Here is a 15415-nt window from a genome sequence, read left to right as displayed (position 1 = left end):
TCTCTCTTATCTGTCCCCCCCTCTCTCTCCCTCTCTCTCTGTCTCTCTCTCTGTCTCTCCCTCTCTCTCTCTGTCTCTCTCTCCCTCTCTGTTTCTCTCTCCCTCTCTCTCTGTCTCCCTCCCTCTCTCTGTCTCTCTCCCTCTCTCTCTCTCTGTCTCTCTCTCCCTCTCTGTCTCTCTCTCTCTCTCTCCCTCTTCTCTCTCTCCCTCTCTCTCTCCCTCTCTCTCTCTCTCTCTCTCTCTCTCTCTCTCCCTCTCTCTGTCTCTCTCTGTTTCTCTCTCTCTCCCTCTCTCTCTGTTTCTCTCTCTCTCTCTCTCTCCTTCTCCCTCCCTCCCTCTCTCTCCCTCCCTCTCTCTCTCTCTCCCTCTGGGTCTCCTCCAGGTTTGTACCTGTTACAGGTACCTGTTCTTTGTTTCCTTCTGCAGGTTTCTGTTGGTTTAACAGTCTGTTTATTCCAGTTCTAAATGCAAAGGCTCATCACAGAACTTTAATAATGATGTGACACCAAGTAAATAACATTGGATACTTTGGGCAGAGCCCTGAGTAAAGTAATAGAGTAAATTACACTGTGGTTTACGGTCCTGCCAGGATTTGAACCCTGGTCTCCCACATCCAAGTCAGTGGAGTTACTGAGCCGCTGTTCTGTAGGACGACGACAAAACACAAACAAAACAAAAACACCCAAAACCCTCAGAGGAGAGGACCATAAAAAATAACAGTTGTCCTCTTCCTCCTCCTTTTCCTCCCTCTCCTCTTCTTCCTCCACCTCCTCTTCCTCCCTCTCTTCTTCTTCCTTCTCTTCCTCTCTCTCCTCTTCCTTCTCCTCCCCTTCATCCTCCTCCACCTCCTCTTCCTCCCTCTCTTCTTCTTCCTTCTCTTCCTCTCTCTCCTCTTCCTTCTCCTCCCCTTCATCCTCCTCCACCTCCTCTTCCTCCCTCTCTTCTTCCTCCCTTTCCTCTTCCTCCCTCTCCTCCTCCTCCCTCTTCTTCCTCCCTTTCCTCTTCCTCCTCTCCTCCTCCTCCACCCCCTCTTCCTCCCTCTTCTCTTCCTCCTCTCCTCCTCGTCCCTCTCCTCTTCCTCCCTCTTCTCTTCCTCCTCCTCTTCCTCCTCCACCCCCTCTTCCTCCCTCTCTTCTTCCTCCCTCTCCTCCTCCTCCCTCTCTTCTTCCTCCCTTTCCTCTTCCTCCTCTCCTCCTCCTCCACCCCCTCTTCCTCCCTCTTCTCTTCCTCCTCCTCTTCCTCCTCTCCTCCTCATCCCTCTCCTCTTCCTCCCTCTTCTCTTCCTCCTCCTCTTCCTCCTCCACCCCCTCTTCCTCCCTCTCCTCTTCCTCCTCCTCCTCATCCTCCTCCTCCTCTAAAGGAGGTGGTGGGTCAACCGTTGGAGTTTTCCTACAGTGCACTTCTTTCCGTCATCACGGTCGTCCTCCTCCATCATCAAGGCTGAGTCTTTGAGTCAAACAATCCGATGCTTTCACACAGGCGTTTTTCGTTAAACATATAATATTTAATTAGCAGCCTAATGCGCTTAAAAAGACCCAAGGACTTTGCCTCAAAAAGGAAAAAATTGGCCTTTTGTCCATTGCCCATTTTCTGAAATAGTGCTGTAGATTTTTCTTTCAGTCCTAATTGCATTAAAGGGAAGTATAGGCCTTTATTCAAAGACACTGAAACACTGACACAGCCACTGCAACTGCTTTCAAAAGCCATTTTTGTATGATTTCCTTTTATTCCCGTTTTGCATTTAGCTTTTTAGTTATTGTCGAAGGCCTCCCAAGGCCGATGACCCCTGGAATTCTAATAATCCTTCTCCCCGTTTACGATTGTTGTCCGTATTCATTAACCGTCAAACAATGTATTCAAGGGAAGGTCTGATTATACAACCATAATGCACCGCATACTTTTCTAAAATTAGATTTCATCGTTTTATCAAGTGCAACTTTAATAATGGAACTTTTACAAATTATGTTCCCTCAGTTACAGCTTTTATTGAAGTAAATCTCACACATTCCATGGACGACAGCTGCTTTTTCACTCCTGAACTCCACGTCTTCACATCCGTTCGCTCCTACTGTTTTCAGTCGAAAATGTCAAATATGTTGCTTTGGTTTCAGAGTGTTTGTTGCAGCTGTTGTAAACTTTATGTCTAGTTGTTTTGTTTTTTTTTTTAAATATAATGATGATTCCAAATGCTGCAGTTTTTAGAGATGTTGATGTGATGCCAATAACACTTTTACTGTTTCAGATGCTAATGTATGACAACAAAAGTTAACTCAACACTTTCATCTCCTGTGTTTATTTCAGTTACGTCGTGGGCTGAAACAGAAGGTTTCAATATTTTCTGAGTCAGAAATGACCGTATTTGGATGAAAGGGGTGGAGCAACAGGAGTCTGAAGGATCAAAGGTGAGCTAATGCTAATCACTACCATACTGACTCGGTAAAATCGTAAAACTGAACAAACATTAGTGTAAAAAAAAGTAATTTTACATTAAGATGTCTGCCAGGAAAAATCTTTAATTCAATAAACAGAAGCTTTGAAAGTCCAATCCCACTCAAAATCCGAGGTTAAATAACATCATATCTAAATCACACGCACAAATAAAGTTTGATTTCGGATTGTAAATACTTCTAAGGAACTATGACATCACCCACTGGTTTCTGAAATTTCAATTTGAAGCTAGTAGTGAAATTTGGTCATCACTATGTTGGCCTTTTGGAGCCAGAAGTGACCATATTTGGAGAAAAGGGGTGGAGTAACAGGAATGTGAGGGGTTAAAGGTGAGCTAATGCTAATCACTAGCATACTGACTTGGTAAAATACTAAAATTCAAGAAGCAGTTGTGTAAAAGTCATTTTACATCAAGCTGCTTGTCAGGAAAAATGTTTAATTCAATAAACAGAAGCTTTGAAAGTCCAGTCCCACCCAAAACCCAACACCAAATGAGACAGTACTGATTCTACAAACAAATTTACCAAATAAGGCATGAAATTAGAGCCTTAAAGTGCTTGTTTTTCACTTTTGTCACTTCTTGATTTGTCTTTTAATCTGGTTTTTAACACATGGCCAGTGTAAAATACAACATAAAAAACTGTAAATATATAACAACATAAAAAAGAGATGCCATGGATGCAGAATATATAATTAACTCAGATAAATAAAACTATGTGAATGTGTAAATAAACAAAAAAATTTAGTAAAGTCTAATTCATCATTTTTCTTTCATTTAATTTTTGGGATCATTTAAAACTATATCTGACAGCAAATTAAATCTGTACAATTAATAAATTAAAGAGAGAGAGAGAGAGACTGAGGGAGAAGTGGGGAAATAGGAGGAGACACATGGATGCAAATACAACTGTTAATACTACTACTACAAATACTAGTACTACCAGTGGATACACTACTACTACAAATACTAGTACTACCAGTGGATATACTACTACTACAAATACTAGTACTAACAGTGGATACACTACTACTACAAATACTAGTACTACCAGTGGATATACTACTACTACTACTACAAATACTAGTACTACCAGTGGATACACTACTACTACAAATACTAGTACTACCAGTGGATACACTACTACTACAAATACTAGTACTACCAGTGGATACACTACTACTACAAATACTAGTACTAACAGTGGATACACTACTACTACAAATACTAGTACTACCAGTGGATATACTACTACTACAAATACTAGTACTACCAGTGGATACACTACTACTACAAATACTAGTACTACCAGTGGATATACTACTACTACAAATACTAGTACTAACAGTGGATACACTACTACTACAAATACTAGTACTACCAGTGGATATACTACTACTACTACTACAAATACTAGTACTACCAGTGGATACACTACTACTACAAATACTAGTACTACCAGTGGATACACTACTACTACAAATACTAGTACTACCAGTGGATACACTACTACTACAAATACTAGTACTAACAGTGGATACACTACTACTACAAATACTAGTACTACCAGTGGATATACTACTACTACAAATACTAGTACTTCCAGTGGATATACTACTACTACTTCAAATACTAGTACTACCAGTGGATATACTACTACTACAAATACTAGTACTACCAGTGGATATACTACTACTACAAATACAAGTACTACCAGTGGATATACTACTACTACAAATACTAGTACTAACAGTGGATATACTACTACTACAAAAACAAGTTCTCCCAGTGGATATACTACTACTACTACAAATACTAGTACTACCAGTGGATATACTACTACTACAAATACTAGTACTACCAGTGGATATACTACTACTACTACAAATACTAGTACTACCAGTGGATATACTACTACTACAAATACTAGTACTACCAGTGGATATACTACTACTACAAATACTAGTACTAACAGTGGATATACTACTACTACAAATACAAGTTCTACCAGTGGATATACTACTACTACTACAAATACTAGTACTACCAGTGGATATACTACTACTACAAATACTAGTACTACCAGTGGATATACTACTACTACTACAAATACTAGTACTACCAGTGGATATACTACTACTACAAATACTAGTACTACCAGTGGATATACTACTACTACAAATACAAGTACTACCAGTGGATATACTACTACTACAAATACTAGTACTACCAGTGGAAATACTACTACTACTACAAATACAAGTACTACCAGTGGATATACTACTACTACAAATACTAGTCCTAACAGTGGATATACTACTACTACAAATACAAGTTCTCCCAGTGGATATACTACTACTACTACAAATACTAGTACTACCAGTGGATATACTACTACTACAAATACAAGTACTACCAGTGGATATACTACTACTACTACAAATACTAGTACTACCAGTGGATATACTACTACTACAAATACTAGTACTACCAGTGGATATACTACTACTACAAATACTAGTACTAACAGTGGATATACTACTACTACAAATACAAGTTCTACCAGTGGATATACTACTACTACTACAAATACTAGTACTACCAGTGGATATACTACTACTACAAATACTAGTACTACCAGTGGATATACTACTACTACAAATACTAGTACTAACAGTGGATATACTACTACTACAAATACAAGTTCTACCAGTGGATATACTACTACTACTACTACAAATACTAGTACTACCAGTGGATATACTACTACTACTACAAATACTAGTACTACCAGTGGATATACTACTACTACTACAAATACTAGTACTACCAGTGGATATACTACTACTACAAATACAAGTACTACCAGTGGATATACTACTACTACAAATAGTAGTACTACCAGTGGAAATACTACTACTACTACAAATACAAGTACTACCAGTGGATATACTACTACTACAAATACTAGTACTACCAGTGGATATACTACTACTACAACTGTTAGTACAAGTATATAAACCTGTACCATCTATGGAACTATAGAAGAAACACTATCACAACTATACGGATAAATGAATAATGATGACGGAGGCAGAAAAAGGAGGACAAACAGGAGGAGCAGAGGGGAGGACAAACAGGAGGAGGAGCAGAGAGGACAGACAACCCCTAACCCCAGCCCTAAACCTAACCCTAAACCCAACCCAATAAAACACCTTAACAGGTTAAATGTTAATCATTAAACTGCCCATTGATGATATTTATGAAACTGTTGTAATGACTTTAACCTGTTCCTTCCACTAATTAGTGTTAATTTTCTATTATTTACCAAGAACTAAAGAACCACAAGGACTAAATGAACCAATGACGTTTTATTTAAAGATAAAAACTTCTAGTTTTATATTATTTACTGTTTTATATGTAGATAAAATACAACCTGAACTACAGCAGGTTACATTTAAATGAAACAGGTTTTTTTCTTAATTTTTACTCATGGAATGGACCAGTCATGTGACCAGTCATGTGACTTCATGACCCCCCACCCCACCCCCTCCCCAAACAGGTATTAGTCCCATTATCTTCCATCACTATCCAGGTGATTCTGTCACTAACTACATTTAATTATTTATTAATACTGGAAAATAAACTTAGACTCAACTCAATGAACTAAAGTTTTATTGTAGAAACTTTAATGTATTTAACATGAAATGGAGACTGGATTGATGTGGGAATGAAGGGGTTAAATAGTTCAAAATGTGTCTTTATTGTCAGTACATGAACTGAACATCAAAAGAAACTTATCACATATTCTATGTGATGCCATTTCACACCATTTTATTAAATATGAAAACAAATTCTTTCTTCTTAAAAAACCTTTAATTAACAAACAAAATACAACAAACAACAAAACAGTGGATGAGTGTCCAGAGGAGAACTAAAATATGACAAAGGGTAGTTCAACAAAGTTCACAGTTAGCAACAAACAACATTATTAATCCACAGCAAGTCACAGACTGACCAGATGGTCCAAAGGTGCCCAGCCTGTTGGGGCTCAGGAGGACAGAGCCAGGACTGAGGACATGGATCTGTGTCTGTGACTTGCTGTGGATTAATAATGTTGTTTGTTGCTAACTGTGAACTTTGTTGAACTACCCTTTGTCATATTTTAGTTCTCCTCTGGACACTCATCCACTGTTTTGTTGTTTGTTGTATTTTGTTTGTTAATTAAAGGTTTTTTAAGAACAAGAAAGAATTTGTTTTTATATTTAATAAAATGTTGTGAAATGGCATCACATAGAATATGTGATAAGTTTCTTTTGATGTTCAGTTTATATTTTATGTAAAATAAGAGCATCCAGGTTTATGTATGTATGATGGTTAGAACTTTTCTTTTTTATTTGAACTGATCCTTGAGGCTGATTCATCTTTAATCTGATTATTCCATAAAAACACATCTTCATGTTGTTTTGTCGTCAATTTCCTCTTATGATTTTTCCACTTGTTGCATCTTTTACATTCAAATCCAGTAAAAACTGATAAAGACATAACATTTAATCATAAAACCTCTTTGTTGATTCTCCTTTTACATGTCAGTGTTTCAGTGTTAAATGAAAACAGCAGAAACATGAACTGTTTAATTTCTGAAATTCATTGGGTTTCATTCCATTAAAAACAAACGGTTTCAGGATTTCATTTCCCATAAACTCAACAGAATCTGTCGACAATAAAAACCACAACCCCCCCCCCCCCCGAAAAACACACGACAACAGTGATGAAATGACAGATTTATGATAAAAATGTCAAGTCTTTTCTTTTATTTATTATTTTTTTGATTGTCTTTCTCACCATGTTTGTACTGACACTTTTAGAGCCACATCTGGCTAATAAATACAATGAAATGTTAAAACGCACAATTGAATCTCAAATACAATACTCATCACAAAATGTGTGTGACCGGAGAGAGGTCAGAGGTCACTGTTCGACCCCGTCAGGTGGCGTTAAAGAGCTGCAGCAACGAAACTGTGCTTTAAATAAAACCGGCCATTGGTGCGAGTCCAAAACACTTTCTGTGGTTTTTAAATGTTCTGTCGAAAAAACTCAAAAACAACAACTTCACATTAAGTCAAGACGAAAAATAAAAATAACATTTTATATCCAGTGCTTAGGATGGCGGTGAGCGTAGAAAACGTTCAGTCCCAGCTTGTGAAGCTTCGAGTAGAAAAAGAAAACGGTTCATGAAGAGAAATGTAAGAAGAAATGTGAAAATGGAGAAAAACTGGAAGAAAAATGGAGGAAAATGGTGGAAAAACTGGAAGAAAAACAGAGGAAAAATCTAGAAAAACGGAGAAAAAAATGGAAGAAAGATGAAGGAGAGTGAAAAAACTGGAGGGAAAACAGAAGAAAAACTGAGAAAAATGGAGCAAAACAGAAGAAAAATGAGCAAAAAAGAAGAAACTGGAGGAAAAACAGAAAAAGAAGAAAAATGAGGGAAATCGGAGGAAAGCGTTGACACCGAATGCCGTCTTAGTTCTGTATGATTTTCCTTCGTTTATTAATAATTTCTTTCCGAATAAATATTCACTGTAGAGAGAGGTCCGAAATAACAGAATAAAATAGAATTCAAACCTTTTCTGCAGCAAAACATAAACTGAAACTCACGACGTCAGCTTCGTTTGTTTCATAAAAACAGAAACTGTATCAAACAAAACCTAAAATCAGTCGAAGGATTCAGAGGTTTTCATCGTCTGAACGGATGCAAACTGCGCATAGAAATAGAATCCATTATTATTATTTTTATTATATTATTATTATTCATAATAAACTGCATTAAACAACAAAAACACATTTATGAATCATTAAAGTCATTAAAATATCCTGATATTTGTTAAAAAACCAAAATGTTTTAAAGAATTAAATAAAAATCAACAGTTTTACGATGTTTTCAGTGTCTTGAACCGAAACATTTACAATGTTAAAATTAAACGATTATTTACTCAATTAATCAATTAAATTAGCTCTTTAGAGAAAATCCAGCTTTGTACATTTTCATTGTTTTTTTTTTCTTTTCTATTACATTAATTTCAACATTTTCTGACCAAGGATTAAAACATGAAAAATCTACAACTACAGTTCTTTTAGATTTTCTTCACTTGGAGCAATTAATTAATTAGTTGTAAACAGTTTTAATTTAATTACATTTGAGCATTTTATTTATTATTTTTTTAGGAAAATAGTCTGAAAACTAACCTTTTTGAATTTATCTGACATTTGTCAGTTTTCTGTCTTTTTATTAAACCTTTTATGAGTAGTAATGTTTTTCTAAAAGTTGAATCATATTTGTTTTTCAGATCGACTCTGTTCCTAACTCCCTCTGGTATCCAGGTGAGTATATTATGCACACTTTACACTTCATGTTATTAAAGGTCAGATTATTTTTCACAATTTATTTTAGGTCATAATTCAATTTTTTTAAAATTCTGACCCATCCAGTAAAATCATCACATTGTAAATGATGTTATAATTCCTACACTAACACCCTTCTACCAAGTGAGTACAAAATGTACACTGACACATTTTAACATTTAACCTAGCACAAAAAATATAATGTATATTAACCAGTGTTGGTGTTGATTGACATATGCCAGGATAAAAAAATTAAATTTTAACGTAGAATATTGAAAAAAACATTTTTTGCATCAAAAATATGTTTGTTTACATTACAAACATGGCTTTTAAAGGGTTAAAAATATGACAGTTATTGAGTATTTGCTATTTTTGTTTATGGCTCAAGTTGATGAAAAACACACAAAAAAAGTGAAAACCGAAGTGTCTGATAAACAAAGTGACATTAATACCCCACAGCACTTTTAGTTTATGAAGGACCTCTGTGATACCAGAAGGATTTGAAACAGATTTAAATGAGTTAAATGTTTTAAACTGAAATAGAATTAAATATAAGCTAATATTCTGAAGAAACTAGAGGAAAAATCAGCGAGTTCTGCTCATTACATGCATCAGTTTAAGGTGGATTTAATGTTTTCTTTCTCTTCTGCTATTGGTTGAATTTGATCCGAATTCGCTGAATTGTCATTAAGTCAAACATTTTATTAATTTCTTGAAGTAAAACTCATTTTTACTGTGTTTAGATTTAGTTTCTTGTTGTTTCGCAGTTTGCATCAGTTCAGGATGTTGAACTTTTAAGACTCGAGAAGCGCATGTAACGTTTTTACCGAAGGGACACGAACGTCTCACAATATGTCGACTCCATGGTTCCTGAACGCACCGTGTAGAGTCTCAATGAACTGAAGGGGGCGTCGGAGAGCAGACGCAGACGGCTTTAATGAGGCATCATAAAGTCACATGATCCTCCCTGAGCTCCGTCATCTGACCGGGAGGCGGAGTCCAAACTCATCAGAAGAAGCTGATTGGATAAGACTTTCTGCAGCATCGGAAGTTAAGACTAAAACATCCAGAGTGAATGTGAATGAATGTAGGTTTGGCACATTAGAGTAAATCTGTACAATAACTCATATAATAATTAGAATAAAATAATAATAATAATATTAAAGTCAGGGTCATTTCATATCAACTCAACCTCAAGATGAAATAAATGTTGTCGGGATCAAAAATCCTGAATCCTGGTTTTTGTCTCTGAAGGAGTGAAAACATCAATTTACTAAAAAAAAAAAAAAAAAGAGAGAGAGACGTTAGTGTTATTTATTTTAGCAACAAATTATATTAAATTTTTTGATTGAATGTCTGTGAATTTAGCAAAAACTAACATTTAACCAAAAATCTTGACTTTTTGTTTTTGTCTTTTACATCCATTTTTCCAACTTGTTGCAAATTTTACATTCAAATCCAGTAAAAACAGTATAAAGATATTACATTTACATTCAGTTACATTTAATCCTAAAATCTTTCCTTTTCCACATTGTTGTTCAGGTGTTTGCATTAAATGAACGGTTTCATGTGTTAAATTCATGACATTTCAGTGAATCCACGTCCTTCAGAGACAATTTCAGGTTTTCTGGATGAGTCGACATGAAACGAAAGCGACAGTCGATGAAATAAAACCATGTATGAAACAACATCAACAACAAAAAAAAAACACATTCACAAGCTGGCACATCATACCTGAGCTGGGATATTTAAAAAAACAAACAAACAAAAAAAAACAACAGGTCATAAACGTCTGTAAGCAGGTTGAAAACAACAGGTGAAGATGCACTGAATCTGTAAGAAACAAAAGTAAGACTATTTATATTAAAACTTTCAGATTTCAAGTCCTGACGTTTGTCGAGGCAGAAAAGAGTCAAACGGATCAAACTAAACCACAACTGAAACATGTAAGACCATCCTGACGCTTCATCCATGCACAAAACACACGCCGTCGTCCTCGCTCCGGTTACGATTGTCAAAGTGCCGTCGTCCTGCCCCCTGGCTCCGCCCCCCCATCTGCTCAGTGCGCGATGCAACATCGTCCTGAAGGAAACAGCTGAAGTGTAAAAAAAACGTCGTTCTTAAAAAGTGTCTCTGAGTAGAACTGGAGGTCGTATCCACGGGCTCTGGTTCTGAGCGCGCTCAGTTGGCGCCGACGGCTTCCCGCGTCTCGTGGTCGCTGCTATAGTCTGACTTGGCTTCGTCCTCGTAGTCGTCGTACATGTCCATGTCGTCATCTCCGTTGGCGCCGTCGCCGGGCTCCGCCTTCATGGCGTACGTGCTCTGGATGACGGGGATGGCCGGCTCGGGGCTCGCTGAGTTACTGGAGCAGTCTGAGGTCAGGTGGGGCGACGGCGTGGCATTGGTCGCCATGGTGATGGTGCCCGGGTACACCCCGACGCCGCCGCTGTTGCTGAGAGGAATTGGAGGCTGAGGCCTGAGGAGGAGGAGGAGGAAGAATAAATAGAAATCACTGTTAGAAACACTTACAGTAGTAGGTAAAGTAGAGCAGGTCCTAATTAGGGATGTATCGATTACCGGTATAACGATAAACTGCGGTAAAATTGCCGATGGTTAGTATTACTGTTTAAATTCTAATTATCATGATAACCGTGTTTGATTACCGCACTTTTCCGGAGAAAACACTTATGTAAAGATCTTCTTTAATATCAAATATTCGAGAATAATTTTAATTTATTACAATTTTCTGTACCTAATATTTGGAACCAATATTCACTTTTAAAGTCTTTGAAAAGGTTTGTTAAGCATCTGTATGTTATTTATGGAATGAAGTTTATACATTTTTCAAATCAGATTTTATATATATATTTTTTGTGTTTTCTGGCCTTTTATGTTTTTATAGTAGGTTAAAGTGAAAAAAATAATTGACAGATGAAATAGATGAAGTTGTGCTGAAAAAAAAACACCGATCCCAAACATGGGTATAGTAAACATTTGTTTATATAGTATATAAAGGCAAAATCAAATGGACTGAAAAATGGACACAATAGGCTCAGACCACTAAGGGTTAATATTTGAATGTTTCTGCCAAGAGAAAGTATATTGTGCCAATTATTTTATTTATATATATATATTTTTTTGTCAAAATACAACTTGGCTAAATTATTTCAGTGTGTGTATCAGTACTTTTTGAACATTTTGAGCACAATTTCAATAATACCACGAAAATAATGATAACCGTGATAATTTTGGTCACAATAACCATGATATGAAATTTTCATATCGTTACATCCCTAGTCCCAATGTACTTGTACAAATGCTAATGTGAGTTAACCTTTAACCACTGGACATAATGTGGAAAATCTATATCATAATACTGGAAGGTCTAAGAGCGTGTGTGTGTGTGTGTGTGTGTGTGTGTGTGTGTGTGTGTGTCTGCACGGTTCTGAGAAATGGAGCCGTTTTTAACTGGTGTTTGGTTCCTACAGTTGAACAGTCCCATCTCCACATTAAATATCTCTGCAAGTTGATAGGACCAATATTTTGTCAGATTTTAGTAATTTTGGAATACAATAGCCTTATAATCATGTTGCTATGCCAGTGATGGTTTATGGGAAGCACAGTACCACACTGCATGATGGGAAATGAAGTTAAAAACAGGATCGACATGTTTAGTAACTTCAGTCCCTAGATATCAGTATTGATATGACCCGTGGTTCCACACAGGTCAACGCACTAGTGTTAAATATTAGCAGACGCGTTACCGTTAGCCTGGATGTTAGTGTTTTAGTTGGTGTTGGATGAGGAACACCGAGTCATTTTATTGATTAAAAATGACAGGTTGCCGGGGTTACTGTTAACTCAGATTAAAATGAAAACTGAAAGAAACAGCAAAAATGACAAACATCAAATAAAAAAACACAACGAACTGAACACAACGTCATGTTTTCCTCTGACGTCAATAAGGATAAAACTAATTAGTGTTAATTTTCTCCTGTTTATCAGGTTCCAAAGCTTAGAACTGAAGAACCACAAGGATGAAATGAACCGATGACGCCTCATTTAAAGGTAAAAACCTCTAGTTTACAACATTTACTGTTTTATATGTGGATAAAATACAACCTGAACTACATCAGGTTATAATTAATGATAGAATGGACCAGACATGTGACCAGTCATGGTTTGTCATTTGCTCTTAGTCAGGTTTAACTGAAACCTTTTAAACTCAACAGTTTGTCTCAGACTCAACATCAGCTCTGAACAGACGTAAACATGGAGGACGGCGAGCGGCGTTCAGACGAGTCCGGACTCAAGGTTTGGTCTAAACGCTGGACTCAGTCTGAGGCTCATTTTCACATTCGCCGCCTCAGAACGGCAGCGCCTTGTTTCAACACGGCGTCCTCTGATTGGCCGCTGATCGAAAGTCCAGGCGTCTCAGCGCTCTGCGACCACACACCGTAAACGTTCGGTGACGTCACCGCCGTCCAACATCTGCTTACATTTCATATTCCACCATGTCCGTCTGCGTCCAATTCCACTGCCGCAACCGCTGCCATTGTCCTAATTTAATAAATGACAGGCCATTAAAACACCGTCGCATTGAGCCTCTGGTAAAACCATCTGAGACTGAAACACCAGACCTGGATCCCATTAACACGACCACACTGGTCCCAGTTCAGTGGAACAAACACAGAACCAGAACCAGAGGCAGGCGGTGCCAGCGGACCGGTCCACCACCGAAATACAAAGACCACAGAGACCCAAGTCTGGTTCAAATGGACCGGAATATGGTTTAACTGGACTGGAGTCTGGTTTAACTGGACTAAAACAAGGACTGGGATCTGGTTTAACTAGGAAATGACAACAAACCAGACTTCATTAACTCCGCCAGGAGGTATTGTGATCGCTGTACTTTGTGTGTGTACGTGTTTGTTTGTTAGCAAGATAACTCAAAAAGTTATGGACAGATTTTCATGAAATTATCAGGAAATGTTGATACTGGCACAAGGAAGACATGATTCAATTTTGGTGGTGATTGGGGATGGGGGGCGGGGGGGTGCACTGATCTGCTGCGGCGGAGGTCTGCGCTGTCTGAGTGCTTTTCTAGAAAAGCCAGTGCAGACCTCTGCCGCGGCAGATGAGTGGGGCTCCCCCATGGGCCCCCTCACCACCAAAATTTAATCATTTCTTCTTTGTACCAGTATCAACATTTCCTGAAAATTTCATGAAAATCTGTCCATAACGTTTTGAGTTATCTTGCTAACAAACAAACAAACAAACACGGGGGGGGGGGGGGGGGGGGCAGATCTGCCTTGGCGGAGGGCTGCGCTCTCCGAGTGCTTTTCTTGTTTTTGCTGGAATGACCAGACTGACAACATCCACTGAACTGAACTAACGATATTATATGAACTTCAACTAAAACTCTTCATTAAACACATTGTCATTGGTCGGAGTTGATTCTAACTAAAACACAATTAAATGAAGATGGAATTAATGCAACTGTAACTTTCCAACGTTAACGTCATCTGATCTATTTGAAGGTTCGTCCAACCGTTGAAGGACCAGTGAAAACCCTGGATCTACCAACATTAATAGTGCGAACATGAACCTGTGACGTCCAAACTCCTCCCATCGTTCTTACCCAACAAAGAACTGCCTCATCTCCTGGCGTCTCGACCTCATCATCTGCTTGTATTCTCCGATGCGAAGCTTCTTCCCGTCGATGATGCAGGTCCTTTTGGGGCGGGGCTTGTACTTGTAGTTGGGGTACTTCTCCAGGTGGATTTTACTCAGACGCGCCTGTTCTTCGTAGTACGGCTGCTTCTCCTGGTTCGTCATGGCTTTCCAACGGGAGCCTGGAAGGACATAAAGGAGGTTTGGATCAGACGGGTTTAGGAAGAATCTGCTCTGGATCAGATTAATTTTACTGTAGAATTAACAGGGATTATTCTGATCAAATATTTCAACGTGGACAGTAACTACAGTGATGATTCCATAAAACAGATGTGGAAACAATGAGCTTCGTCCTTTATTCAGTAACTGATTCACTCTGTGGACACACTGGGTTGGTTTGTAGGTGGTTTTGGTTCTAAGTGTGTTCTGGTTTCAACTACTGAGTTCTTGCTTCAGTAACATTGGTGTAATTCTTGAAAACCACCTGACAGACACACCTGTCCTCTGTCTGAAAGAACCGCATTAAAAACATACTGTATAATAGACTCAGTATTAGGGCTGTAAGAAAATATCGGTTCTGCAATATATCGCGATATTTCATTTCACAATATTGTATCAATATTAAAAAGTAGTGTATTGATATTTTTAGGTATTTATTCAAATGCAGATATTGTGGAGGTTCATTTTTGTTTTGTTTTTTATATTGTATTAACACTCTTTTATTAAATGTTCATTCCTTTGTTGGGATTGAACTAAAATACTGTTCTGATGTTAGTTCTGAACTAATTATAACATTTGAACAGGATCTTAAACTGTAATGTCTGTAAAACAGAATTTAATTTTTAACAGGAAAATTTTGCGAAATAGCATTAGATCCTCTTCTGATCAAATAAA

The 15415-nt window shown here is 37.6% G+C and overlaps 1 protein-coding gene across 3 annotated transcripts in view; it reads right to left on the bottom strand.

Annotated features, from left to right (window-relative positions):
* Nucleotides 1-9144: 9144 nt before the first annotated feature.
* LOC115421220 (transcription factor SOX-6-like) overlaps nucleotides 9145-15415 on the bottom strand; it is a 171832-nt gene continuing 165561 nt past the window's right edge. For 2 of the 3 annotated variants that reach the window (XM_030137004.1, XM_030137006.1), the window contains 2 exons: nucleotides 14490-14703; nucleotides 9145-11324 (listed from right to left, as the gene is read on the bottom strand). In XM_030137004.1, the coding sequence (XP_029992864.1) occupies nucleotides 11030-11324; nucleotides 14490-14703 (509 nt within the window). In that variant the 3' untranslated portion in view covers nucleotides 9145-11029. The remainder of the gene's footprint in view (nucleotides 11325-14489; nucleotides 14704-15415) is intronic. The other variant, XM_030137005.1, reaches the window with a different exon arrangement.

The sequence above is a fragment of the Sphaeramia orbicularis genome, chromosome 6 (assembly GCF_902148855.1).
Source record: "Sphaeramia orbicularis chromosome 6, fSphaOr1.1, whole genome shotgun sequence".
Taxonomy (NCBI): Eukaryota; Metazoa; Chordata; class Actinopteri; order Kurtiformes; family Apogonidae; genus Sphaeramia; species Sphaeramia orbicularis.
Note: the sequence above shows the minus strand (reverse complement) of the source record. Positions and strands in the feature narration are given on the sequence as shown.